At 45.2% G+C, this 27,043-nt stretch overlaps 1 protein-coding gene across 1 annotated transcript in view; it reads left to right on the top strand.

The window, feature by feature from the left end:
* Window positions 1-1,721: 1,721 nt before the first annotated feature.
* The window catches only part of LOC132819653 (thrombospondin-2-like), a 72,036-nt gene continuing 46,714 nt past the window's right edge, over window positions 1,722-27,043 (top strand). The window contains exons 1-6 of the mRNA XM_060831268.1: window positions 1,722-1,892; window positions 2,407-2,575; window positions 2,699-3,252; window positions 3,476-3,554; window positions 22,265-22,461; window positions 23,534-23,674. Coding sequence (XP_060687251.1) covers window positions 2,503-2,575; window positions 2,699-3,252; window positions 3,476-3,554; window positions 22,265-22,461; window positions 23,534-23,674 — 1,044 coding nt within the window. The 5' untranslated portion in view covers window positions 1,722-1,892; window positions 2,407-2,502. The remainder of the gene's footprint in view (window positions 1,893-2,406; window positions 2,576-2,698; window positions 3,253-3,475; window positions 3,555-22,264; window positions 22,462-23,533; window positions 23,675-27,043) is intronic.

Genomic DNA, 27,043 nt, shown 5'->3' with positions numbered 1-27,043 from the left:
AGGTGGTGTGTTAATTCATTTGAGATGTTATTCTCAGTGGATAATCTGATCTGGTGGAAATGTAAATCCAGTTAGTAAAATACTCCAGTGGAGATGCTTATATCCAGTTATGTAGTTAATCTAGTGGATCTGGTAATCTAGTGGATTACTTAATCCAGTAAAGAGGCGAATTCAGTGGAGATGAGTTTCTAGTTGTAGAGTTAATCCAGTGATCACATAGGCCTAGTGGGAATGCTGATCCAGTGGGAATGCTGATCCAGTGGAAGAGTTAATCCACTGTATGTGCTAATCCAGTGGATAGATTAACCCAGGAGAAAGTGAGGACTGCAGATGTTGGAGATCAGAGCTGAAAATGTGTTTCTGGAAAAGCGCAGCAGGTCAGGCAGCATCCAAGGAGCAGGAGATTCAACGTTTCTCGTTCCTGTTCCTTGGATGCTGCCAGACCTGCTGCGCTTTTCCAGCAACACATTTTCAGATAGATTAATCCAGTCGGGATGTTCCCCTCATGAAGGTGAGGGTCAGCGCGTGAGGCAGAGGAGGAGCTGTCCGAACGAATGAAAGAAACTGAACCCATTTCCCAGAGGCTTGGAATTGTTTCTATCAGGGGGAGAGCCGTGAGGGGGAGAGCTGTGAGGGGGAATGCTGTGAGGGGGTAGTAGTAGCTGCGTTAATAGAGACAGTCACTGGGAATGCAGATAACCCAGTGTCCAGTTGATTGATCTCCAGGAAGCCAGTGTAGAATGAAACACACCACAGCGGGAGAGCGGAGAGGGAGCACAGTTTCAACCTTTATTGTTCAAACTGCCTAAGTGGCCTCTGCTCGGCGATTATTGAATGGGGAGCACAAATTTGGGGTTTCAACCTATTATATTAATACGACATTAACTTACACAAACAAAGCAGCACATTGACTGGTAAAGCGCTTTATAAACGGGCAGAGTCCAGCCCTGACTTTGACAGCGCTGTAATTTTGAGGACGGAAGATTGCTGGGATGTCATGCTGTGGGCATTTTTTTTTTACTGATTTTGTTTTTATTCAAGCCAGCAGAAAACAAAATCAATGCACGTTCGTGGGGAACAAGGTGATTTATGACCACTGGGCACCCAAGAAGCAGAGAGTGTGTCTGTGTCTGTGTGTGTGTGTGTTCATAACTCTGAACCCACCGTCAAAATCCCCCAGGCAAAAGGGAGAGCTCACATTAAACTTGTTTTTTTCTCTCTCCACGTGGTGAAACCGTGAGCCCTGCTCGATCCGGAGCGGCTTGCTATGTTTTTTTTGTGATATTAAAATATGACAACAGCTACATTCATCCATCAAACTGTCTGCATTTCACAAGACGAGGTAAGTGTGGGGTGGGGGATTGGGGGCAACTCAGTCCCTCCTCCACTCCACCAAGTGAAAACTGAGTGGCTTTTTTTATATATACGAGGTGTTTGGGGGAGGGTGGGGGGGGGGGGTTAAGAGGAGAAGGTGAGGGTTAACAGGAGCCTGGATTTCCCCACCCCCACGGGGGAGGGGAGGCTGCAGCAGCGAAAAGCCTGGGGTTTCTGGAGGGCAGACGGATTATGTAACTTGTCCTGAAAGAATGAATGAGCTGCACTTCCTCCACTATCCCCTCCCCAACTCCCCAACCAGCCTGATTGACAGCAGCCTCCCCTCAGTCTATATAAAGGGCAGGCTGGAGGGACGATTCCGCCAGTACACGCTGTCGAACACAGCAGCAGCAGCAGCAGCAGCTCAGACTGTTACAGCATTGTCCGGATAGCAAGGCTTTCCCCCCATCCCCTTCTCCCCCCCTTCCCTTCCCTTCCCTCTCCCCCAAACCAGTGACTGGGCTACAACCGGACAGAGAGAGAGACGGGGCAAAGTTGCTGCTGAGCTCTGACGCCAGGTGAGACAATATTTATCCGCATGACATAGTTTATTAAAAAAATAAAACTGCAACTTTCTTTTAAATACAAACTTTGCTTCGAAAACAAAGGTACACGCGAGCTGTGAGGGAGAGTGTGTGCGAGAGAGTGTGTGTCCGTGTGAGTGTGTGTGTGAGAGGTAGAGTGTGTGTGAGAGAGAGATAGAGTGTGTGTGTGTGTGAGAGAGAGGTAGAGTGTGTGTGTGTGTGTGAGATTGAGTGTGTGTGTGAGATTGAGTGTGTGTGTGTGTGTGAGAGAGTGTGCGTGTGAGAGAGAGTGTGTATGTGAGAGAGTGAATGTGAGTGTGTGTATGTGAGTGTGAGAGAGAGAGAGGGAGTATATGTGTGAGAGTGTCTGTGTGTGTGTGAGAGAGATAGTGTATCTGTGTGTGTGTGTGTGTTGCAAGTCTCTCCCAGTGTGGAATTGAGTCTGATTGGTGGGTTAGTGATGCGGATTGTTTTCCTGTCATTAAATGTTGCTGTTCACTTTAAACAGGCGGGCAATCCGGAGTGGTGTGGGACGTTGTGAAAGGGGGGGACTCGGATTGAGAGTGCTTTGTGAAGGTGCCCTGTCCTCCTGCTGGCCAGCCTGATGTTACTGAGCAATGGGATGCTGGCCTTGCTGCCTGTCCTGTTGGCACTGGGGGTCAGGAGTCAGCCCCTGGGTAAGTGTCCCCCAGCTCCCCACCCTCTCCCCTGAGCTCATTCCCCTCCCTCATGGTTACATTATTGTTGGGTCTCACTAATTTGCCCTTCTTTTCCTTCCTGCTCCCCCTGTGTCCCTCCAGCTGTTCCTCGGGATGAGAAAGCTGTCTTTGACCTATTCGCCATCAGCAATGTGAACAGACAGACTCCGGGAGTGAAGCTGTTCCGAGGCCCCGACCCCCGCAAACCGGCTTTCCGCTTCTCCCGTTTCGACAAGATCCCGGCTGCCTCTGGGGACCAGCTTCAGACCCTGCTCCGCCTCATGAACTACCATGAGGGCTTCATCCTGACGGCCACTCTGAGACAGGACAGGAAGACCCGGGGCACCTTGCTGCTTATCCAGGGCCCGGGCTACAAACGCCAGCTGCAGATCGTCTCTAACGGCGTGGACAACACCCTGGACTTGCAGTACTCGGTGGAGAACACCCAGAACTTGGCCTCCTTCCACCATGTGGACATTGCTGACTCCCAGTGGAAGAACATCACTGTCCATGTCAATGGAGAGAATGCCAACCTGTATGTGGACTGTGAGCTAGCGGACAGCTTCATCCTAGATGACCCCATTTATGAGCAACTTAGTGCCACCAACGGCAGACTCTACGTGGCTAAAGGACTAACACCAGGCAGCAACTTCAGGGTATGTATTCTACCTCCTTTTCTGACAACCTAACACTGACAAAGCTGGAGAAATTAGACTCTTCAGCCCACTCTATACTCATATAATTAACAGTATTCAGTAATTTCCAATGTTTTATCTAACGGTTTCCAAAATGATATTCCTTAATGAGAAACGGATTTGCTTTTTTCAAGACCTCAGTCCTAACTCCTATAAATTAAAGGTGTTTCCATTCTGTCCTCAGGGCTACTTGCAGAACATGCACCTACTATTTGGCTCATCGATAGTGGATATTCTCCAGAGTAATGGCTGTCTGCAGATAGGTAAGGTCCGATTTCTCGGCTGCTGCTGGGTGCTAGAGGTGGCTTCGAATTGTTTCTCAGCTTTTGAGTTGAAACGCAGCAGTGGGAACACACTGGGACTCCGAAGGGGCTTGACAGGGTGGGCACTGAGAGGTTCCCCAGCTCCAGCTGGAGAATGTCCAGCACGGGACACAGCCTCAGGGTAAGGGGATGATCACTGACACTCAGAGGGTTGCGTGGCTTTGGAAACCTCTCTCCCAGAAGGCTGTGGATGCTCCAGGGCAGAATGCACTTAGGATGGCGAGAGGCAGATCTGTGTCCTTTCAAGTAATTGATGGAGGAAGTGGGAAAGGCAAGGACAAGGTGAACCGTGATGAATGGGGGAACAGGCTTAGTGGGCCAAGTAGTCTACACCATCGCTATTTGTTATGTTCTCAAAATGAAATTGGTCTCTATTAAGCGTTCTCTATTATATCATGCAGACATGATTTAAAGCTAAAGGCAATGTGACAAAAAAATGCAGTGGTTACTGAAACTTCCTCTCAAGGTGGCTGGGTCTAAAGAGATTGCAAGTTATGTTCCAGTTGTGTAGATCTCTGGTGCTAGATTAGTGCACTCTACACACCAGCCATTGTACCTCAGAGGGATGTAGTGACCAGAGGGGAGGTGCAGAGTAGATTAATCAATGGGGTGGCGCACTGCCGCGCTTATGGTGATTGATGCAAGGGTGTAATTGGAAGCATTGGCTGCCATCTGATTGAGTGGAGCTGTTTGCCTTGGCCCCAGTCAGAGAGCTGATCACAGATCACAGCAACAGTTTCCCATTTAATTCCATTTCACAAACAAACGGATTTGGAAAATGCTTTCGAAGTTGGGGATTATTTATGGGAATTGTTGGAGAACTAAAGAGAGGGAGCTGCTGTCTCTGGCTTAGAATGTATGTGTATTATCAAACAAGTGGATTGTTTTAAAGTCTCTCAGAGGCTGATTGGCTTCCTTTGATGACCCGGTGGTTGGATTGAAATACTATTTAATAAAATGTATGTGGATTGTTTATCTCTAAAATGTTAGTACTGTAGTTATACCAAAATATTAATTGATAATAGCAGAATATAGAAGAGTATTGCAGTCCTATGTAGCTATTGTAGAGGACAGCTCTGAACAATTGATATTGTCAGGATAGCTTTAGTTCAAGATCAGTAAAATATTTTCAGACAGAAATAGTGAGATAGCAATGACTAATACTGAAAGACAAAATGACGTGATGGTAGGGGATATGTTGTTTTCCATTTTGCTGGCCTTATTCAGAGCTTTGTGAAGGAACTAGCTTAAACTTCAATCAGCTACCTCACCTTACAATGAGGAGCTCCATCACCATTCCTCTAGCTGGCTCAGGACTTACACCATGTATTATTTGGTTTCCAAATTGGTTTAACCATTCCCTGCGCTAGGTGGCAGACAACTCCATAAAGGCAAAGCAATCGGCTGCAGATGCTGGAAGTTTGAAGTCAGAATCTGTTAGCGAGGGCAGCTGGTGTTAGCATTTCAGCTCCATTTCTGCCGTCTGGAATCCCTGACCGTATGTTGCTTACTCCACTGGTGCTGCCTGACCTGCTGAGTGTTTCCAGCATTCCTAATGCCGAGAGTTCAACTTTATCAAAAACTCAAGCCTTTATTAGTTCCCGGCTCCAATCACTCTTTTTAAGTGGATATCATTTCAAAACTTTGAACCGTTTTCCTCCTCAGGAATATCTTTTGCTTTTCCCAGTGTGGCCAAACCTAGCTCCCTTTATTCAGAGACTCTCACACTTATCATTAAAAGACTGGACATCATTGGAATCATTTTGTTGAAAAGGTAGTTACACTGTTGCTTTTTGGAGCAATGTCAACAGTTGCGCTGATATTTGTTATGTTTCTGCCAAATTACTGCAAGTAAGATACCAGACAGTAAAATAATAAATTAGGGAGATCAGTCACTAGAAGCACCAACCGTCTCCAGATATCCCCTAGCATTTTAAAAATTTGTTTATTTTTCTTGCTAAACCATTATGACAGCAGGAAATGTGCATCACCGAGAAACGTTTTGAATTCCTTACCGGTAGACACTAGCCTCCATCTTCATTTTAAACACATTACAAGTGGTTGAGCAAGTGGCTCAGTGCACCAGGGCACTGGGTTCATTCCCTGCATTGGGTGCGTTTGGTCTTTGTGGAGTTTGCATGTTGTCACTGTGTCTGTGTGGGTTTCCTCCCACTGAGCACAAAGATGTCTGGGTTAGGTGGGTTGGCCTTGCTAAATTGCCCTGTAGTGTTCAGGGATATACAGGCAAATTGGATTAACTGTGGGGGAAAACGTGAGGTCTGCAGATGCTGGAGAATCAGAGCTGAAAATGTGTTGCTGGAAAAGCGCAGCAGGTCAGGCAGCATCCAAGGGAAGGCCTTTTCAGGGTTGATGCAGACTGATAGCCTCTTTCTACACTGTGTAGAGATTCTATGAATCATTTCTAAATCCAAAAAAAAATTTGAGCAGGCAGCACAGAGAAAGAGAGGGGGAAACATAGAATCTGAATTAATGTTTCAGATGGATGACCCGTTGCCAGAACACTGGATCATCGCACTGAAGTGTGAACTCTGTTCCTTTCTCCGCAGATGCTGCTTGAGTTGCTGAGCATTTCTGGAATGTTTTGTCTTTGTTTCAGACTTCCAGCATCTGCAGTATTTAGAAAGACAGGTTAGGGTGTTTTCTAAAGGGAAGGAGGAAGGAACTGTGAAGGGACAGCCGTCCCAATGCAGACATGATTTAAAACTAACGACAATCTGAAAACAAAATGCAGTGGTTACTGGAAGTAACAAATCACACAACACCAGGTTATAGTCCAACAGGTTTAACTGGAAGCACTAGCTTTCAGAGCACTGCCTCTTCATGAAGGAGCGGCGCTCTGATAGCTAGTTGGACTATAACTTGGTGTTGTGTGGTTTGTAACTTTGTACACCCCAGTCCAACACCGGCATCCCCAAATCATGGTTACCAGAACTTCTTCTCAAGGTGGCTGGGGTCCGAAGGGATTGGAGGTTATGCTCCAGTTGTATAGATCTCTGGTTAGGCTGCTGCTGGATTACTGCACTTCATCCCGTACACAGGGCATTGCATCTCTGGAGGGATATAGTGACCAGAGGGGAGGTGCAAAGTAGATTCACCAGAATAACAGAATGATTATCGTGTAGATTCAGCCCATCATGCCTGCACTGGGCTTATCTCCTGCCTTTTCCCCATCTTACCGCATGCTACTACTATCCAAATAACCATCCAGTGCTCTCTCAATGCCTCAGTTGTACATACCTCTGGCATATTTCCAGGCAGTACTGTAACTACTCAGAGTTTTTTACTTACATCATCTTTACTTCATTTGCACATCTTTATAAAAACAAAACAATATGAGGGCTAGAGTTTAATGACTAGCTTGCAGACATGGTGTAGCATTCTGCTATTTTAATGATCTAAGTGAAAATCCCTGAATGTAACAAGGAGTGAAATAAATGTGCTCACTGCTGATGGAGTAACCTCCTGAGTCTGATCAGTCTGCAGCTGGTGCTGACAGATTGATTTCCCTTTTATTTGCTGGCATTACCTTCCTTTTATTTTATTCAGACTCTGCTCTTTCCTTAGTGGCTGTTATTTTGAGTGACTTCCCCTTTCCCATGTCCTCCATTGAAATGTACAAGATTCTTAGGAGGTTTGACAGGGTCGTCGCAGGAAAGGTTGTTACCCTGAGTGGAAACGTCCATGACCATAGGGCATCATCTGAGAATGCAGGGTGACCTACTGAAGAGAGACCTGAGGAGGAATGTGGGGGGTGAGTCAGAGGGATTCTCTATTGCAGAGAACGGTTGAGGCCAGGTCATTAAGCATATTCAAGCCAGAGAGGTTTTTAAATCAGAAAGGGAATCAAGGGAAATTGAGGATTATCAGATCAGTCATGCTCTTGTTGAGAAGTGGAGCTGATCCGATGGACTGAGTGGTCTCCCATGTCTTGTGGTCTTATGAATTGAGATAGCCCTGCCTCAGTCACCACTGTAGGAACTTGATGTCTAGGTCTTTCATCCAATACCGAGGGAGCCCTGTGCACAGCCAGAGCTGGTGTGATGCTAAGCCTGCCTCCCCCACCCTCCCGTTTGTTGTTTCAATTGAACATAAGTAATTCAGCTAGCTTAAAGAAGATAAAGGTCAGAAGGTGATCAGCAACTGGAAGGCTGCTCTGAAGAAAAGCTGAAGAATGAGCAAGTTAATGGCAGTACGTAGCATCATAACAATATAGCAGAGGCCCTTTGGCCCATCATGTCTGTACTACCAAAGGTTTACTGCTGACTACACTAGTCCCACTTCCCCACACGAGACCCATAACCTTGACAGTTCAAACACCCCACGTGCTCATTCTACGCACTGTTTAAAGGTTGGAGGACTATCTGCCTCAGCTTCCCCCTGCCACCCACAAAGGATTTACTCAAACCTTAGATTAGATTAGATTACTTACAGTGTGGAAACAGGCCCTTCGGCCCAACAAGTCCACACCGATCCGCCGAAGCGCAACCCACCCATACCCCTACACTTACCCCTTCACCTAACACTACGGGCAATTTAACATGGCCAATTCACCTGACCTGTACATCTTTGGATTGTGGGAGGAAACCGGAGCACCCGGAGGAAACCCACGCAGACACGGGGAGAATGTGCAAACTCCACACAGTGAGTCACCTCATTTCTTTCACGCAAAAATACTGCCCCCGTGTAAGATTATACCCTTTAGCTAAGGGGGAGCAGATTGGTGTTACGGGTGAAATGGTCTGTCAGGCCTCTTAGCTTAAAGCCGCCTTGCAGCCTTGCGTTTCCTACTTTCTCCCGGTCAGTCACGTCTTACCTAAGGTCATGAGATCGGCTCCAGGCCAGGACATACCCAGCGTCGCATGGTTCCTGTTCGCGCTGAGCATTGTGCTCAGCAACTGAGCTTGGTGGCGACGTTGGAACCCACTGTGAGGCAGAGCTTTGAAACCAACACTGCTGGCAGTCATTACACAGTTTGTCTCGAGTGTGGCTGGCAGGAACCCAGCAGGCACACGCGCCAGTGAAAAAGGCACCACCTCCTGGCAAAGATTACTCACTGTCATTCTCTGTGGGCATCAGCAGCAATTTGGTGCCCAGAGGGGAGGGTGAGGGCGGTTGCTTACATTCCCGCTTGGACCGTGTCCTCACCACACTGTGAAGTGGGAGCTGTTTTGTTGTGGCAGTGTGAGACAGTGGCTGCCTTCTGTGGGAGCTCAGGCCTGGTTGAGAAAAAGCCTGCTCGGTTGTTAGTCTCCCACGCTGCGTCATTAGGTGGGAGCTGTCTGCGTGAGTTCAAAAGGTTAATAAACGGAAACTTGCCTTCGTGACATGGAGGGAGAGCCCCAACTGGAGATGGCTATTGCAATGGCATCCCTTCTCCCAGCTAGATAACGACCCATGTCACCGCATTATTTCAAAACCTTGTGTTTTTCCCAGCCATCTCCTGTGCAGAGGACCCTTGGCAAACCCAGTTTGACAACCTCTGCAGGCCACCCCATCCATGCTGTTAGCAACATCCTCAAAAACAGCCAGCTTGGTTTGACATGATCTCCCTGACTCAGATCCATCACACAGTGGGGAGCCAAGCTGAACAGAAAATGTACAGAAGAGAACACGATAAAGAAATAAATTAGTCAGAAACTTAAGATTTCTGCGCTCCCTTTCCCAAGGATATGTACAGTGGGAAGGTCAGCTGCAAAGGAAGGGTAAAGACTCTCAGGAACAGGCCAGTATGATCCTGTGCAGGATCTGCTAGTCCAATGGAAATGACACCGGACCAGAAATCCAGAGGCAACTGCTCTGAGGACGTGTGTTAAAGTCCCACCATTACAGCTGGTGGAATTTAAATTCAATTAATTATGTCTGGAATTATAAAGCTGGTCTCTGTAATGGGGACCATTAAACCATCAATTTGTTATAAAGACCTGTCTGCTTCGCTGATTTTCTCTGAGGAAGGAAATCTGCCATCCATACCCAGTCTGGCCTACACACAACTCCAGACCCATAGCAATGGGCGGTGTGAGTCAACTACCCTCTGAAATGATGGAGGAACTCACTCTGTTCAAGGGCAGTTAGGGGCAGGTAACGAATACTGGCCTTGGCCAGTGACTCCCACCAATCCATGAAAGAAAAAGAAAGTAAAGGAGAGGGTTCCCTGAGGAATCATCCCCGTGTCCTCATTAAAGAAAATACTGGAGGATAAGGGCTTGGTCACTATTCTGCTACTTGTTAAGGTGCGTCATTGATGATATCAATACACGTTAAGCGGGAGCCTAAGAGAGAGAGATTGCAATAAAATCCTGCAACAGTCTACCTTGCAAAGGGTTAACGAGAATTATAGCATGGAAACAGGCCCTTTGGGTCAACTGGACCATACCGCCCAGTTTTCATAACTAAACTAACCACATTTGCCTACGTTTGGTCCATATCCCTCCATACCTATCCAACTAATAAATGTTTATTAGCTGGTTTCCAGCTCTCTCTGATTGAAGCCATGCAGACCCCAAGAATGGTATTAATGCAGAGAAAGTTGGCAAGTCTAATAATTGAAGGAGGCTGTACTTTATAAAGCAGGCAGTATCAAAGCAGACAAGATCATGTTATCTCAGTGGGATATGTCCAACATATACCAGGGAAGTAAAGATTGAGGACAATGGAAGCACCATCCATAGTCATTTAGTCACCTTTGGATTTCGGATCAGTGTGGGAATTCTGGAGGATAACGCTGTCCAGTGGATGGGTTGGCGCGTGGGCTGGGGAAGGCAACATGCCTGCTGAAGGGATTTCATAATACATCTGTCAGCAGTGAATTAGGCATTCAGGTCAATTCTGATCAGGCAATTTAGAGCAGTTACAATGCAGTGGTCGGGTTAGTTTATATGTGGCACATTCAAGATGCAAAGCTTTTCAAATCTTAATACGTTCTCCAAAGCACAATTACCGTTTACATCATCGTAATTTCTGTAAGCATCCGGACAATACTGGGAAAAGCTCAGGAGGGAGTTCGGTGTTCCAAATGCCGAGTTTGAGTTCCGGCTTATCAGGACTTCTGCATTCACAAATGCTGTCGCACCAGGGTAGGTGGGCAGTTATACAAACCCCTGCAGGCTGCAACAGAAAAGCTGTACATCTGGGATTTGAGAACGATGGAGGCAAGTGTAACTCTGGACATCAGGAATAACTTGTAACATCAGAGACTGGACAACTTCACAAAGGTCCTTCAGCTAATTTTGTAGCAGCAAAGGCTCAGTCAGAATCCAGTTGGATGAGGTGATGGCATTGTGGGAGTTTGACCTTTTTGATGGATGCCTGGGACTTGCACTTGTCTCATCATCTTTATGAAGTGGACAGAACCTGCTTTGTGAACACCCAAGTTTTCAATGCAGTGATGTTGGAATTGCAACTCATACTCTTTGTGTACACAGTACATTCCCAATTTAGGTGACTTGACGCCCAAGAGAATAGAGCCGTGTGCAGATATGAGACTTCCTGAGCAACCAGTCAGCAAAGCTGTGCTCATGGAGACTGAAGTAAAATGTGAGATTGGACTGTAATCATAGCAGACCTGATTCTCTGAACATTGCTGCTGCCGAGTGAGACTTTAATTCTAGAGGACAGTGCCCCTGAGCGAGTTGTTCAGTGTCATCCTCTTTGTACTGAATATTACTCCTTGGAAACGTCTTGTTCACCGAACGTTAACAAAACACCTGGTTTCAATGAACAGTAACCTTGTGAGTGGGGATATCTGATTGCTGTGGTTGGGTGTGGCACTGACTGTTCCAAATGCAATGTTCTAAAGGTAATAACCTCAAAGGCTGTCCATCACATGGCCTATGTCGCCCCCTTTTTGGGAGGGCTATGGTCAATAGAAAAATAGGATGCTTCTATAACAGGGAGAGCAATTTCCTTTGTGTAAACTTTTTAAAAGTAGAAGGAGATTTTCTGAGGGGAGGGCACTGCCGTGGAGCCTATGTAGTCATTGACCCTCAAAGTGACTTCCCCATTCTCAGTTCTCGACACTGAGTCTCGTATCTATGGTCACTCATTCTACATCCCCCAGCAACTGGAAACCATGTGCTTCTAACCACCCTGTCCAAATCTTCGGAAATTGTAAAGACTTCCATCATATAGCCCTGGACTTTGCATTCTCCATTTTCTTTATTTTGTAAACGCAAAGTCAAGTGATATCCTCATTTGTTGAATTAAAGTTGATTAATCCAATACTTTATCTGCCAAAAGGAAAGTTTTTTGTTGTATTTAAAAAAAAACTTGGCTTCCTTTGTAAATTTTATCAATCCTTGATATTGAGGTAATCATTGCAGCAGTACTCTTACCCACAGTAACACTATGGCTCAATGTGTCGACCAATATTGACCAGGTAATGATACTTATGTTTCAGTCCATGTACATGTGCTGATTTTCCCCTTCACATACCATCAAGTTTCAGTCCAACTGATTGAGCCATGTGGGGGTGGGGGGGGGGCTTCTCCCAGCTAATCCCACCCAGGCTGCTAATGTACAACTCTGCTGGGTTTTCCAAAGGCTGCCTGTCGGATTGGGACCTCCCGTTCGGTCAATCTGATACCGTCATGTCATTGGAAATCAACGCTTCCCTGAACTCACACATTATTGATGTGCCGTGTCTGAATTGAGAAAGCTCAGCACTATGGGAGATTGTTGGAATAAAAGGGAGGTGGTGTACTGCCATTGAACTAATAATGGAGAGGAGCTGCTGTGGTGGGACAGGTTCGAATCCCATCTTGCTCTCTGCTGGAATTTGAATTCAGTTTGTAAATCTGGAATTAAAAGTTGGTTTTAGTCATGGCTGTTAGGTCAAAGTCCCAGAGCTCCTTTTTGAGCAACCTCCATTATATGGACATCTGTCGTTCAAAAAGGTGGTTAGTCACCATTTTCTGGAAATTTGGATGGGTACCATCGACAGCTACACCCTGTGAATAAATAAATTTAATACAAGCACGTTGTCTGTACTGTTGCGCATTAGTATAACATGTTCTATTAACACACTGTTATTGTAAGACACTGGAGATTGCCACTGGGTAATGATGCTCAGTTAACAAACTGGTGCAGGTGCAATGCCTCCTTCTGAAACAATGCAGCCATTAACACAATATTTACTACCTATACATATTGATAAATGTATTTCTTTAGCAAAGTATTAGAGTATTTACATTGCCCTAGAGTATTGTTATGAACTAATTTGCCAGTTTTAATAGTTTTACATTAACTTGGGGTCAAGTACAATTCTGGTACAGTAATTATAATCTATTAGACTATCACTTTAAGGTATATTTCCTTTTTTGTTATTAAAGGCATTTGCAATCCACAGTGTACAGCAGCATTGCTGATGCTTTTATCTGCCAGCTGGTTGATGTCTGGTGAAGATATCTGAATTTGCATTTGGTGTTTTATAGTGAGAGAGAGCACAAAAGACTGAATAAACTCTTTTTCAGACCTGATATTGGAGAGTTACTTCAATATCTCAGCAAAGCTGGCAAAGGCCAAAGGAACAGAAACGGTGAAGATTGTTGGGGGAAGAAGCTGTGGCCCTTATAGTACCTGACGAGATGGCATTGTAAAATCCGTGGCAATGTGAATTAGGCAAAAGGATTGAGGGTAGCACACAGGTCACTGCAGAGGAGGTCAACAGGAGGAATGGGCATGGTATCGAGATGAAAGGCATACACTAATGAGGGACATGAGGATGAGGGAGTACAACTACTTCTGCCCAAAATAAATGGAGCTGTTAAACTGTAAGTGACAACTGTGGTAACTAATACTCACAGATCATAAACTGGTGCCCTTCTGGTCATTATAAGTGGTTGCCTGTTTTGGATCTGGACTCTATAAGCTATGGAGGCTGTATTATTGCAATCGCACCAATTCCCTGAAATATTTCTGTGATATTCTTAACTAACATAGGAAATAGTGAACACCATATAGTCCTCAAGCCTGCTCAATCAATCAGGCTGAGCTACCTCTAAATCTGCTTCATACTCTACCCCCATTATCCCTTTATTCCCTTGGTGTTCAAAACTCTATCGACCCCTGACTAACATACACTCAGTGAGCCAGCATCCTCCAAAGAAAGATAATAAAGTGGAAAATGCAGGAAGGGTCAGAAGCTAGATTGTGAAGATGAACGATGTGTTAAGAACAAGAAAACTCAATCTCGTAACAAGTAAAAGACTTCTAAGATGCCACCTTCTGTTCACTGTCCCGTGTGCCTCAGCAACCTTTATTACAATAGCAAAGATCATGGGGAGAAAACAGAAATGTGGATGCCCAGTGGCAGGTTTAAACTAAAGAGCTAATTGAATTTCCAAGAGTTGGAGAGTCTCAAAAGAAACATCCAGAAAAGAAAATGTCAGCGTTTCAGCCTTTTGACCAGAGCTGGAAAGCAACAGAGATCTTTTCTGGTGGGTGACAGAAGGACAGGTTAAATGAGGGGGTGACCGAGGTGTATTTGGATGACAGGTACAAACATGGACATGTGAAGGTGGCACAGACAGACCAGTGAGACACATCACTGCTGTGGACCTGGTCAGGGTAGCTACAAGGCAGGGTGAGGGCACCCACCACCTTCTGACTGGAGAAAACCAACAATTCTTAATTCTTTGTCTGAAGATATTTCTCTTCATCTCAGTCCGAAATAGCTGATTCGAGGTACAGTTGCAACATTATCATTCCCTCAGGTATCATTGCAATATTGGCATGCTGTGGAATATCATTCTGACATTAATTATATACAAGATTATCACCCTGGTATGTATTAATTTCCTCAGTTATATTGTAATATGATCTCCCAGGCTATCATTGAGATATTATGTGGGCATGTGTCTATTTTATCTGTCTATTCTGTATCATTCTGATATTAACAATTCGCACTGATATTCTGAGAATTGTTATTGTCATGGAGTTGTGAAGATCTGCAGCATAGTATAAGGCCCTTCAGCCCATCATGTCCACACCAGTCAGAAACACCATCTAACTGTCATATTATCACTTGCCACAGTTAAAATTGTAATGTTGTCAAAAATCATAGGGATATGGACAGATCTCTGGAATGATTTAGCATTGTTGTCATTTCCCCAGACTATCCCCAGGGTCCTGAGTATGTTCGTAGTTTCGGTTTGAACACACATCAAGCACCACACGGTATAAAATGGCAGTTTGAAAGCATTCTTCACACATTGGATCCTTAAATTGTTATTTGTAAGGGCCGACAAAGTTGAATGTGCATAGATTGGGTACTGCCTGTAAATGGGATTCTAACAACATGTTATGAGATTGGTGAGGCCACATTGGAATACTGTGTGTGATTCTGGTCTCCCTGCTACAGGAAAGGCAAGGACTGGTTTGGGATAGTCAACATGGCTTCAAAGGATTCAGAAAAGATTTACAAGGATATCAGTATAAAGAAAGTGGGAGTATACTTAAGAGGGAGATCAGGAGGGTAAAAAAGGGGACATGAGATAGCTTTAGCAAATAGAATTAAGGAGAAGGGTGTTTACAAATATATTAAGGACAAAAGGGTAACTAGGGAGAGAATAGAGCCCCTCAAAGATCAGCAAGGCGGCCTTTGTGTGGAGCCGCAGAAAATGGGGGAGATACTAAATGAATATTTTGCATCAGTATTTACTGTGGAAAAGGATATGGAAGATATAGACTGTAAGGAAATAGATGGTGACATCTTGCAAAATGTCCAGATTACAGAGGAGGAAGTGCTGGATGCCTTGAAATGGTTAAAGGTGGATAAATCCCCAGGACCTGATCAGGTGTACCCGAGAACTCTGTGGGAAGCTAGAGAAGTGATTGCTGGGCCTCTTGCTGAGATATTTGTATCATCGATAATCACAGGTGAGGTGCCAAAAGACTGGAGGTTGGCAAACATGGCACCACTGTTTAAGAAGGGTGGTAAGGACAAGCCAGGGAACTATAGACCAGTGAGCCTGAACTTGGTGGTGGGCAAGTTGTGGGAGGGAATCCTGAGGGACAGGATGTAAATGTACTTGGAAAGGCAAGGACTGATTAGGAATAGTCAACATGGCTTTGTGAGTGGGAAATCACGTCTCACAAACTTGATTGAGTTTTTTGAAGAAGTAACAAAGAAGATTGATGAAGGCAGAGCAGTAGATGCAATCTATATGGACTTCAGTAAGGCATTCAACAAGGTTCCCCATGGGAGACTGATTAACAAGGTTAGGACTCATGGAATACAGGGAGAACTAACTATTTGGATACAGAATTGGCTTAAAGATAGAAGACAGAGGGTGGTGGTGGTGGAGGGTTGTTTTTCAGACTGGAGGCCTGTGACCAGTGGAGTGCCACAGGGATCGGTGCTGGGCCCTCTACTTTTTGTCATTTACATAAATAATTTGGATGCGAGCATAAGAGGTACAGTTAGTAAGTTTGCAGATGACACCAAAATTTGAGGGGTAGTGGACAGTGAAGAAAGTTACCTCAGATTACAACAGGATCTGGACCAGATGGGCCAATGGGCTGAGAAGTGGCAGATGGAGTTTAATTCCAGTAAATGCAAGGTGCTGCATTTTGGGAAAGCAAATCTTAGCAGGACTGATACACTTAATGGTAAGGTGCTAGGGAGTGTTCCTGAACAAAGAGACCTTGGAGTGCAGGTTCATAGCTCCTTGAAAGTGGAGTCACAGGTAGATAGGATAGTGAAGAAGGTGATTGGTATGCTTTCCTTTATTGGTCAGAGTATTGAGTACAGGAGTTGGGAGGTCATGTTGCGGCTGTACAGGACATTGGTTAGGTCACTGTTGGAATATTGCGTGCAATTCTGGTCTCCTTCCTATCGGAAAGATGTTGTGAAACTTGAATGGGTTCAGAAAAGATTTACAAGGATGTTGCCAGGGCTGGAGGATTTGAGCTATAGGGAGAGGCTGAACAGACTGGGACTGTTTTCCCTGGAGCGTCAGAGGCTGAGGGGTGACTTTATAGAGGTTTACAAAATTGAGGGGCATGGATAGGATAAATAGACAAAGTCTTTTCCCTGGGGTGGGGGAGTCCAGAACTAGAGGGCATAGGTTTACGATGAGATGGGGAAGATATAAAAGAGACGTAAGGGGCAACTTTTTCACGCAGAGGGCGGTACATGTATGGATTGAGCTGCCAGAGGAAGTGGTGGAGGCTGGTACAATTACAACATTTAAGAGGCATTTGGATGGGTATATGAATAGGAAGGGTTTGGAGGGATATGGTCCGGGTCTGGCAGGTGGGACTAGATTGGGTTGGGATATCTGGTCAGCATGGACAGGTTGGACCGAAGGGTCTGTTCCTGTGCTGTACATCTCTATGACTCTATGACTCTATCAGGGTTGGAGGATTTGACCTATAGGGAGAGGCTGAATAGGCTGGGGCTGTTTTCCCTGGAGCATCGGAGACTGAGGTGTGACCTTATAGAGATTTCTAAAATCATGAGGGGCATAGATAGGGTAAATCGATGAGGTCTTTTCCCTGCAGTAGTGGAGTCCAAAACAAGAGGGCATAGGTTTAAGGGGAGAGGGGAAAGATTTAAAAGGGACCTAAGGGGCAACATTTCCACGCAGAGAGTGGTGCGTGTACCGAATGAGCTTTCAGAGGAAGTGATGGAGGCTGGTACAATGAAACATTTAAAAGGCATCTGGATGGGCATGTGAATAGGAAGGGATTGGCGGGATATGGGTCAAATGCTTGCAAATGGGACTGGATTTATCTCGACTATCTGGTTGGCATGGATGAGTTGGACCAAAGGGTCTGTTTCCATGCTATATATCTCTGTGACTCTATATCATTTTGATAATGTTGTTCATAATTTTGTCATCATTAGACTCCTAATTCAGGATTTTTTAATTGAATTCAAATTCCTCCATCTCCTATGATGGAAGTTGAACCCAGGTCCCAAATACATTAACTGATCTCTGAATTAACAGACCAGTGATAAAAACGCTAGGCCATTGCCTCCCTTAGTATCCCCCAGTGCAGACTAATCTCTTTAAACTGAGCAAAGGTGGAAGCTATCGTTTGGGTTTTGCATGAGCTAAACAAATATGAAATGGTACCTGCTGAATGTTCAGGATGATATGACAACTATGCATGTTCCATGTCAGGGTATCTGTATTAATAAACGTTCATTCATGACACATTCAAAGGCCGTGTCTTAACTAGTCGTAACTGTAAGAACTAATTAGGCAAACCTTGGAAAATATGAGAGGGGATAGCAAATTATTGGGTAGCCTGGGTTTCTATTGCCCACTCAGGCAGAAATATCAGCTGTAGTCACAAATGTCACCATAGCCTCACCAGACCATAAGGCTCCTCCCTCATTTGGGAGAGAGATGACTGGTGGTGGTTTGACCTGAGGGTCAGCACACCTCCGTTAAGGGGAGAAGTTGAGAAGGAGAGTCCTTCGTTGTAACCACAGCTAGTGTGGGAATTGAACCCATACTGTTGGTATCACACTATGTTATAAACCAGCTGTCAAACCTACTGAGCTAACCAACCAAAGAGTAGGGAGCTGAATCAATTCTGAGTTGAAGCCCAATGATAAAGGAGACCTTTGAAAGCAGATGTGCCGTGGGGTTAGTGTTGAATGAATTAATGCAAAATTGTTGCTCGGTGCTTGCCTGTAGTGTTGATGCTGCCTAATTACTGAGGAGTAATAACTATTCGGTAATGGAATAATTTGATTCAGATTCTCTCAAGGAGGAAAATCATTACCAGTTTTTCATATTTGGTCCAGTCTATACTCTAAATCTGGAGTTGATGATCATGGGGCAGACAGAAAGTGGAATTGAGAGCAGAAGGAGATCACCCACCATCTTGTTGGATGGTGGACTAGGCTCAGAGTTGGGAACCCTGGAATGGGACTTGACCCATAACGCTCTGACTCCAGGCAAGAGTGCTACCAATTGAACCATAGCTGACTGACAAGACATAGTGTTAGCCCAGAGTCAAGAGTCAAACCAGGTCAGGCAGTATCCAAGGACAGGAAAATCGACGTTTCGGGCAAAAGCCCTTCATCATTCCTGATGAAGGGCTTTTGCCCGAAACGTCGATTTTCCTGCTCCTCGGATGCTGCCTGACCTGCTGTGCTTTTCCAGCACCGCTCTAATCTTGACTCTGATCTCCAGCATCTGCAGTCCTCACTTTCACATAGTATTAGCCCAGGTTTAGGCTGGGTGTCTGTACACTGTTTGCATCACCAATCCCGGGAATTATTTAGCTGGTTGTAAGGTAAATGTAAATCTACAAGGACCCTCACATGGACCTGCAACTGGAACAACCCATTGTTCGTGGGCATTTTGAGTCTGTGACTTTTTACACTTTATTGAGAGCTTGGTGTTGGAATTTCCTGGTTCTGCAAGTGATATCTCAAACAGCCATCGATACTGATAAGAAAGTGGCTTCTTACTCAATCCCACTGTCTACAAACAAATCCAGGATGGAGCACAGGTCTTCAATAATAAGTCAACCTTTTATTTACAGACAAAAAGAGAAATTGCTCTAAACGCTCAGTGGATGTGGATGTGACCTTAAATCAGAGTTAAGGTTTCAGGTTGAGTGACCTTTCCTCAGAATGGAGTGACCCCTTTCTCAGGGTCCTGAGGATCACTTGGACTGAAACATTAACTGATCTCTCTCCACAGATGCTGCCAAATCTGCTGAGCTTTTACAGAAATTTCTGTTTTTGCCTCTGATTTACAGCATCTGCAGTTCTTTCTGTTTTTATTCATCCTTTGACTTAGACCTTGCCTTAATGCCTTGGCATACATGGTTCAATAACCATCAGGACGTGCACTGCGCCACGTGTTTTTCCAATTAGCTGGTTGGAATTTGCTCTATAATCCTCTACGGAAAAGCAAGGATGTGGTGGAGTTCATTAGTATTGTACCATTCTGTAGGAAACCTTCAAAGGATCATGTAGAAGTAACAGCACAAGACCTGTGTTTATATTCCACCTCTCTCCAACTCTGATCATTCCAAAAGCATGTGACAGCTGGGGAAATGTTTACTGCTCTCACTATAACGTAAAGCACAGCAGCCCCATTGGGCACAGAGCAAGCTTCCAGACGCAGCAATGTATTAATGACGACTAGATTAGCTGTTCCTCAGCGATTGTAGGATAAGGTTCAAATGTTGGACCAAGACAGCAAGGGGAACCCTTCTATTCTTAACCAAAATCTGCACTGAAATCCTGAGACAGCAGATAGGGTCTTGCTGTAACCCATCTCAACCATGAAACAGCTGTTTGGGTAAAGCAGCACTCCCATCAGTAGCGAGGTAGGAGTGAATGAACTCCACAGTCAGGATAATGCAGAGTAGAATTTGGAGTTGGTGTAAGAGAGTTGAGTGCCTTGCTGGGGAAGATCTGAAACCTTTCTCGATGCGGTGGACTGATTGGTCTCTCTGATCCTTCTATCTCGTGATTTCATTTTCATTCTTGAATGGAAGTGACTCAAAAATAACATTCTCGGCAGCATAGCAATCTGCATATGTAAGGACATTGATGTCACGGTTTGGTGGTTGTACTTCTGTCTGAGGGAGTTTTGCAGTAATAATGTAATACTTTGTCAACGGCAATATTTCAGACTTAGCAAGGAGATTGAAGTGACGAAAGGATGGTGTGTGTTGAGTTTCCAGCCATTGGCAGTGCAGTAGTCTTCACATCAGGGAAAGAGCTTCCATAAAGGCATCTGCCATCATTTTTCCCTGATTATTATACTTTCCACTTCCCCCACAGTGATTTATTTTGGATGCACGCTGGCTCTGGAATCTGGTCCCTAATGATTCTCCTCCTAATGCAAGAATTGTCTGTAAAGTTGGCAGTTTTGGTTGCCAGTGAGGGCTGCAAAAATAGATTCGCCGTGCTGAGTCCATTAAAATTCTGCTGATGCATCCCCTGAACATGTTCCATAAAAACCAATCACATTGGCAACTACAAGGGAAACGTTAGCAACTGTTGCTGGGTGGCCATCTTGAGTTTTTTATTAGATTTCATCCTTGGAACATAGTAATGGGGTGGTGGTGCATTAATGTGACTGAACTAGTAATCCATCATTCTGGATTAGTGGTGCTGGAAGAGCACAGCAGTTCAGGCAGCATCCAAAGTGCAGCGATACCGACGTTTCGGGCAAAAGCCCTTCATCAGGAGTAATCCATCAACCCAGTCTAACTCTCTGGGTCGCAAGTTCAAATTCCATCATGTCTGCTGCTGGAATTTAATTAATAATTCTGGAATTATAAAGTTAACCCCACTAATAATGACCACAGCATTATTGAGTGCTGTCAAAAACCCATCTGGTTCAGAAACCAGCTGTAGTTCCCTGGTCTGGCTGATATATGACTCCAGACTCTGGGCTGCCATCTGAATTGATACAAGGGCAATTGGGAACAGGACAGCAAAGTGTTGGTCTTGCCAGTGATGCCCAAGTCCCACACAAGAACAAAGAAAAAACTACCGCTAGAAAATGTCGTGGTAAGGTGCCTTCACAAATCCTGCAGTCCATGTGGCATAGACACACACACACTCTCACTGCACCCTGTCACAGTCAGGTATGGCTGAGTGGTTCTCAGGGTTAACCGCTGCTTGAGGGTCACAGATAGGCCTATAACACAAAAGGTAAAGTTAACTTGGAATTCCTTGCCCAGTGAAGTTGTTGACACTACCTCGGTAAATGTGTTTAAAGCTAAGGTAGATTCCTTTGAGCAGCACGGTGGCTCAGTGGTTAGTGCTGCTGCTTCACAGCACCAGGGTCCCAGGTTCATTTCTGGCCTCAGGTGACTGTGTGGAGTTTGTACATTCTCCCCATGTCTGTGTGGGTTTCCTCCCACAGTCCAAAGATGTGCAGGTCAGGCGAATTGGCCATTTTAAATTGCCCATAGTGTTAAATGCATTAGTCAGAGGGAAATGGGACTGGGAGGGTTACTCTTCAGAGGGTCGGTGTGGACTTGTTGGGCTGAAGGGCCTGTTTCCACACTGTAGGGAATCTAATCTAATCTGGAATTAAGGCAGCTGAGTCCCTGAAAAGATCAGCTATGATCTTATTGAGTGGCGGAGCAGGCTCGAAGGACCCTACTCCTGCTCGATCTTTGTTCAAGAGAGACCATTGAGGATCACCGTAAGACATAGATGAGGTAGAGTCCTTCACAGTGCACTCAGTCAGTAACAGGAATGGAACCCATGCTGTCAGCTGTTATTCTACATCGCACACCAGCTGAGCTAACTGATCCCCAGGCTCCGTTGGTACCTGATATGGACAGCAGATTTACTTTGCTGAAGGACTTAGTGAACCAGATTGGTTTTTAATAAGTATCCAGCAGTTTTATGATCATTCTTAATGACAGCGGCATTTTATTCCAGATGTTTATTTAATTGAATTTAAATTCCCCCAGCTACTGAATTCAAACCCGTGTCTCCAGAACATTAATTCGACGAGTACCAATTATCATGTATTTTTTAGTTCACTCATGGCACATGAGTGTCAGTGACTAGCCACTGTGTATGGCCTGCCTTGCTTCTCCTCAGTGTATCCTACCAGACCACTCGGGTTTTATAAAAGCACTCGAGCGTGATAAGTGTTGATCCTGTTGTTCTTACTTTCCTGGAACAGCCGAGGCAACGAACAGCAAAGAAAACCAAGAATTTGCCGGAGTCAGCCCCGCCATCAAGAGCGATTTCATCGGGCACAAAACCAACAAAGTTGTGGATTTCTGCGACCACTCCTGCAGTGACATCGGAAACATGTTCAAGGAGCTGAATGGACTGAGGGTTCTTGTCAGCAACCTGGCAGACGGACTGGTCAAAGTGGTATGTGCCGCTGCATCTGTTGTAGTGCCAACTGTGAGGGCACATTCTAAGGCCGGAGGCACTGCCAGAACAGTGCAGGGGGACGGGGCAATTGTCAAAATCCCTTCAGCCATTTGTGGGCTGTGGGTGTCACTGGTCGGGCAAGAATTTATTGCCCATCACTAGTTGCCCTTGAGAAGGTGGGGATGAACCCTGACTCACACCACCTGCTGTGGGTTGACCCCCAATGCCCTTAGGGAGGGAATTCCAGGATTTTGACCCAGCAACAGTGATATATTTCCAAGGCAAGGCGATGAGTGGTTTGATGGGGAATTTGCAGGTGGTGATGTTTCCATGTAGCTGCTGCCCTTCTTATTTTGATGGTAGTGTGCTTTTGGGTTTGGAAGGCGCTATCTGAGGAGCTTTAGTGAATTCGGTGGAGTAAACCCAGGGGAGGCTGAAAGCAATGGAGCTATAGGGAGAGGTTGAATAGGCCGGGGCTGTTTTCCCTGGAGTGTCAGAGGTTGAGGCATAACCTTGTAGAGGTTTACAAAATCATGAGGGGCATGGATAGGGTAAGTAGGCCAAGTCTTTTCCCTGGGCTGGGGGAGTCCAGAACTAGAGGGCACAGGTTTAGGGTGAGAGGGGAAATATATAAAAGAGACCTAAGGGGCAACTTTTTCACACAGAGGGTGGTACATGTATGGAATGAGCTGCCAGAGGAAGTGGTAGAGGCTGGTACAATTACAACATTTAAGAGGCATTTGGATGGGTATATGAATAGGAAGGGTTTGGAGGGATATGGGCCGGGTGCTGGCAAATGGGACTTGATTGGGTTGGTATATCTGGTCGGCATGGACAAGTGGGACTGAAGGGTCTGTTTCCGTGCTGTACATCTCTATGACTCTATGACTATAACTGTTCACCTGTACATTCAACTTATAATGGGCACGATCACTATTAACCGTAGCTGTAATGTAATGAGTAGCATCAATAAAATTAGGCACAGTGCAGTGAAAAAGGAGTGACGAACAAGGATTTAATTAGACGACACAGAAACATTACTTCACCTGGAAATCCTTTCTTTTCGCAGACCGAGGAAAATGTAATCATTCGTGATATTCTCGATGACACTTTGAAGAACGTGCGACCAGGACAGTGCTGGCACAGTGGGCGTCTCTTTGACAATGAGGAAGAGTGGACAGTGGACAGCTGTACCAAATGTACCTGTCAGGTGAGGCCAGTGTTCCCAGGTTTCCCCTGGCTTTCCAACACTCTCCTCGCAAACACATGGATCGATGAGACATTATTTTGTTTCAGCAGTTGTTTATGTTATTGTTGGAAGGAGATGGCTGAAGGTGTTCATCTTGCAGTCATCAGGACAAATGCAAGAATGCCAAATCACAAACGAGCACATCAATGTATACTCCACAGGAAGACTGTGCTGATTGACTCTGATTGGCTGATGTATTGCCATGGAGAATATGTTCAAGCCTTGCACCTTTTTGACTGAATTAACGAGGAGCCTGGGGAGCCTGTAATATCACCTTGGCAACACATTGACCAATCAGAGTTGACCTGCCAACCAGTTCCCCCTCCATTATAAGTTGTTGGGATTGTTTGAAATTTGACACTCTTGCTTTTGTTCTGATGAGTGCAAAACATAAAAATCTTTCAGCAACATGTCTTTATTTTTCAGTGAGAAGCTAAAGTTCTGCATGACCGAGAGACAGTTAATCTCTCAGAAGTGTAATTTCCTAAATTGGTGAGGTGGAAATGTTTTCCAAATTTATGAAGTATAATCACAAATGTAATTCATACTGTAATCAGGAAGCACAACTCTTTTGGATTTTATTCAGTTGCACTAGATATTTGATGGCATTGTTTTAAACTTACCTCAAAGGTATTGTCACTAATTTCAAAAAGTTTTTCTCGAGGGGAGGGCAAACATTTAGTCCTGCTCCTTGGCTTGAGATTGTTCAGCTTCTGGTCTGTGTTAACTGATGTTTACTGCAAGCTCTCATCAACTATAGTTTCTCAACATTGGGGAGTGCGAGGGAGTGGAGATATCAGTGAAAGAGGGCAAATTCCACCAACAATGGTACCTGCAAAGTGTTCTTGCATTAGCCATAAGACCATAAGACATAGGGGTGGAAGTGAGGCCATTCGGCCCATCGAGTCCACTCCGCCATTCAATCATGGCTGATTGGCATTTCAACTCCATTTACCAGCATTCTCCCCGTCCTTGTAGTAGTGAACTCCGTCTTCATCGCTGTTTGTGTGAAAGAGGTTTCACCTGAACTCTATGTTGTGACAAATTCATATTTAGTTTCTGGGTTTTACCATTCAGGGGAACGCCTATAATCTTTGCTTTCCCCATCAAACCCTTGCATAACCTCTACTGGGACCCCACCCACTCCGCTTCCCCATTTCCTCTTATTTAGAGAAATGATCAGAAGATTTTTCAATCTTTCCTGATCAATACAAGATCTCAGTTCTGGAATTGTTCCAATCAAACTCCCCTGCACCTTCCCCATTATCCTCTTCATCAGTTAACAATTCATGGCAATCTGTATGTGGTCTAACTGAGGTCCGACACAAATTGAAATAACTCTGTTGCTTTTCATTCCCATCACAACACAAGCTACCTCCAGAGTGTTAATGGCCTTTTTAATCTGTATCAGTACCTACTCTGTGATCGCCTGTACCCTCTCCACTCTGCACAATTCAGGCTTCCCCTCTGTGTGATTCCTGTGTTTTTCTCGGTCCAACAGTGCACCTCTTCTCCTGTCTGAGCTTCCACTTAACCCCAGGGGAGTCACCCCAGAATGACGTGTTTTCTCCCACACAAAACTGTCGCATCATCAAATCCAACAAATGGCCAATGAAACAGAGACAAAGAAGAACATAGACCTTTGTGAGGGAAGGTGAAGATGTTGAGAAAGGTGAAGGATATGGGATTAGTTCAGACAGATCTGGCTGTGATCTAACACCAATACATCCTCAAGAGGAGAAGGGAGCACCTTATGGGCTGTAATTTATTAATCAGTGTATTACGAGCTCTCAGATTCTTCTACTTTCTGATGCTCTCATCCTCCTGTTCCAGCACCCACTGGCCCTTTATCCTATTTGCTTTCAGCATGAGTTAACTTTGCAGCGAGCTTCCTTTGTGACTGTGACTAGTTCTGCTCGTATTATCTGAAGGATTTCAAGGCTTTGGACAAAGCACAAAAAAAAAGATTCAGAAGAGCCGTGAGGACACGCTCATTAAAACAAAAACTAAACAGGCTGCAGGCAGTGAGGACTGCTGAAGCTTGAAGCCAGAGTCGGTAGATGTGGAACTGGAAACGCAGAGCGGGCCAGACAGTATCTGAGAAGAGCTACAGGGAGGCTGGACAGGCTGGGGCTGTTTTCCCTGGAGCGTCGGAGGCTGAGGGGTGACCTTATAGAGGTTTATAAAATTGAGGGGCATAGATAGGATAAATAGACAAAGTCTTTTCCATGGGCTGGGGATCCAAAATTAGAGGGCATAGGTTTAAGGTGAGAGGAGAAAGATATAAAAGAGACCTATGGGCAACTTTTTCATGCAGAGGGTGGTACGTGTATGGAATGAGCTGCCAGAGGAAGTGGTGGAGGCTGGTACAATTGCAACATTTAAAAGGCATCTGGATGAATAGGAAGGGTTTGGAGGGATATGGGCTGGGTGCTAGCAGGTGGGACTAGATTGGGTTGGGATATCTGGTCGGCATGGACGGGTTGGACCGAAGGGTCTGTTTCCATGTTGTACATCTCTATGACTCTGAGCAGGAAAGTCAATGTTTCGGGCCACAACCCTTCGATACAACCGGGGAGGGGGAGGGTGCCTAGAAATGTGTGGAGGGAGGGAGAAAGGGGTGTGGGGCTAGGGGATGTGTTGGTGTGATGGTGAACCTGGGGATCGCAGTGGGAGAGAGACTCCCTGAGCTTTCTTCAGAGGGCGGAGGAAAACTTTGGAGTGCCTCCTCTGAGGGAATAAAAGGGAAATCTGTGGAGCTCTCCAGATAATGAGGGGGCTTGCTCGAGTAGAAGAAGGGATGATGTCCTGATATGGAACGTGGTGTGTCAGGAATTGAAGTGAATAGCATTCGAGACAAAGATGGATAAGCACTCAGGGGAGAAGGGAGTACAAGTTTATTGCTGGAAAATTGCACATTCTGTCAAAACTTGTCATCTTGCACTCATCAGGACATTTCACAAGAAAACCATTTTAACAGGAAACCAACAATTTTAAGAGAAGAATGTGATTGGTTGGCAAGTGGACTCTGTGTACACTCTCCATGACACCGCCTCTTCCAGCCTGCTCTTGCCAATCAATTGCCATCCTCCCCTCATACAGCATCATTTGGTGTTGCCACTAAATTGGTAATCTTGTGAAATAAAAACTGAACAAGTGGCTGATGCTGCAAATCAGAAACGAAAGCAGAAATTGCTGGAAAAGCTCAGCAGGTCTGGCAACATCTGTGGCGAGAAACCAGAGTTAGTGTTTCGGGTTGAGTGACCCTTCCCCAGAATTTTGTGGGTTGTCTTGATGAATGCAAGATGAAAGGCTTTAACAAAGTGTGTC

This window comes from Hemiscyllium ocellatum, chromosome 10 (genome assembly GCF_020745735.1).
Source record: "Hemiscyllium ocellatum isolate sHemOce1 chromosome 10, sHemOce1.pat.X.cur, whole genome shotgun sequence".
NCBI lineage: Eukaryota > Metazoa > Chordata > Chondrichthyes > Orectolobiformes > Hemiscylliidae > Hemiscyllium > Hemiscyllium ocellatum.
The sequence above is the reverse complement of the archived record's forward strand: the minus strand, read 5'-3'. Positions and strand labels throughout refer to the sequence as shown.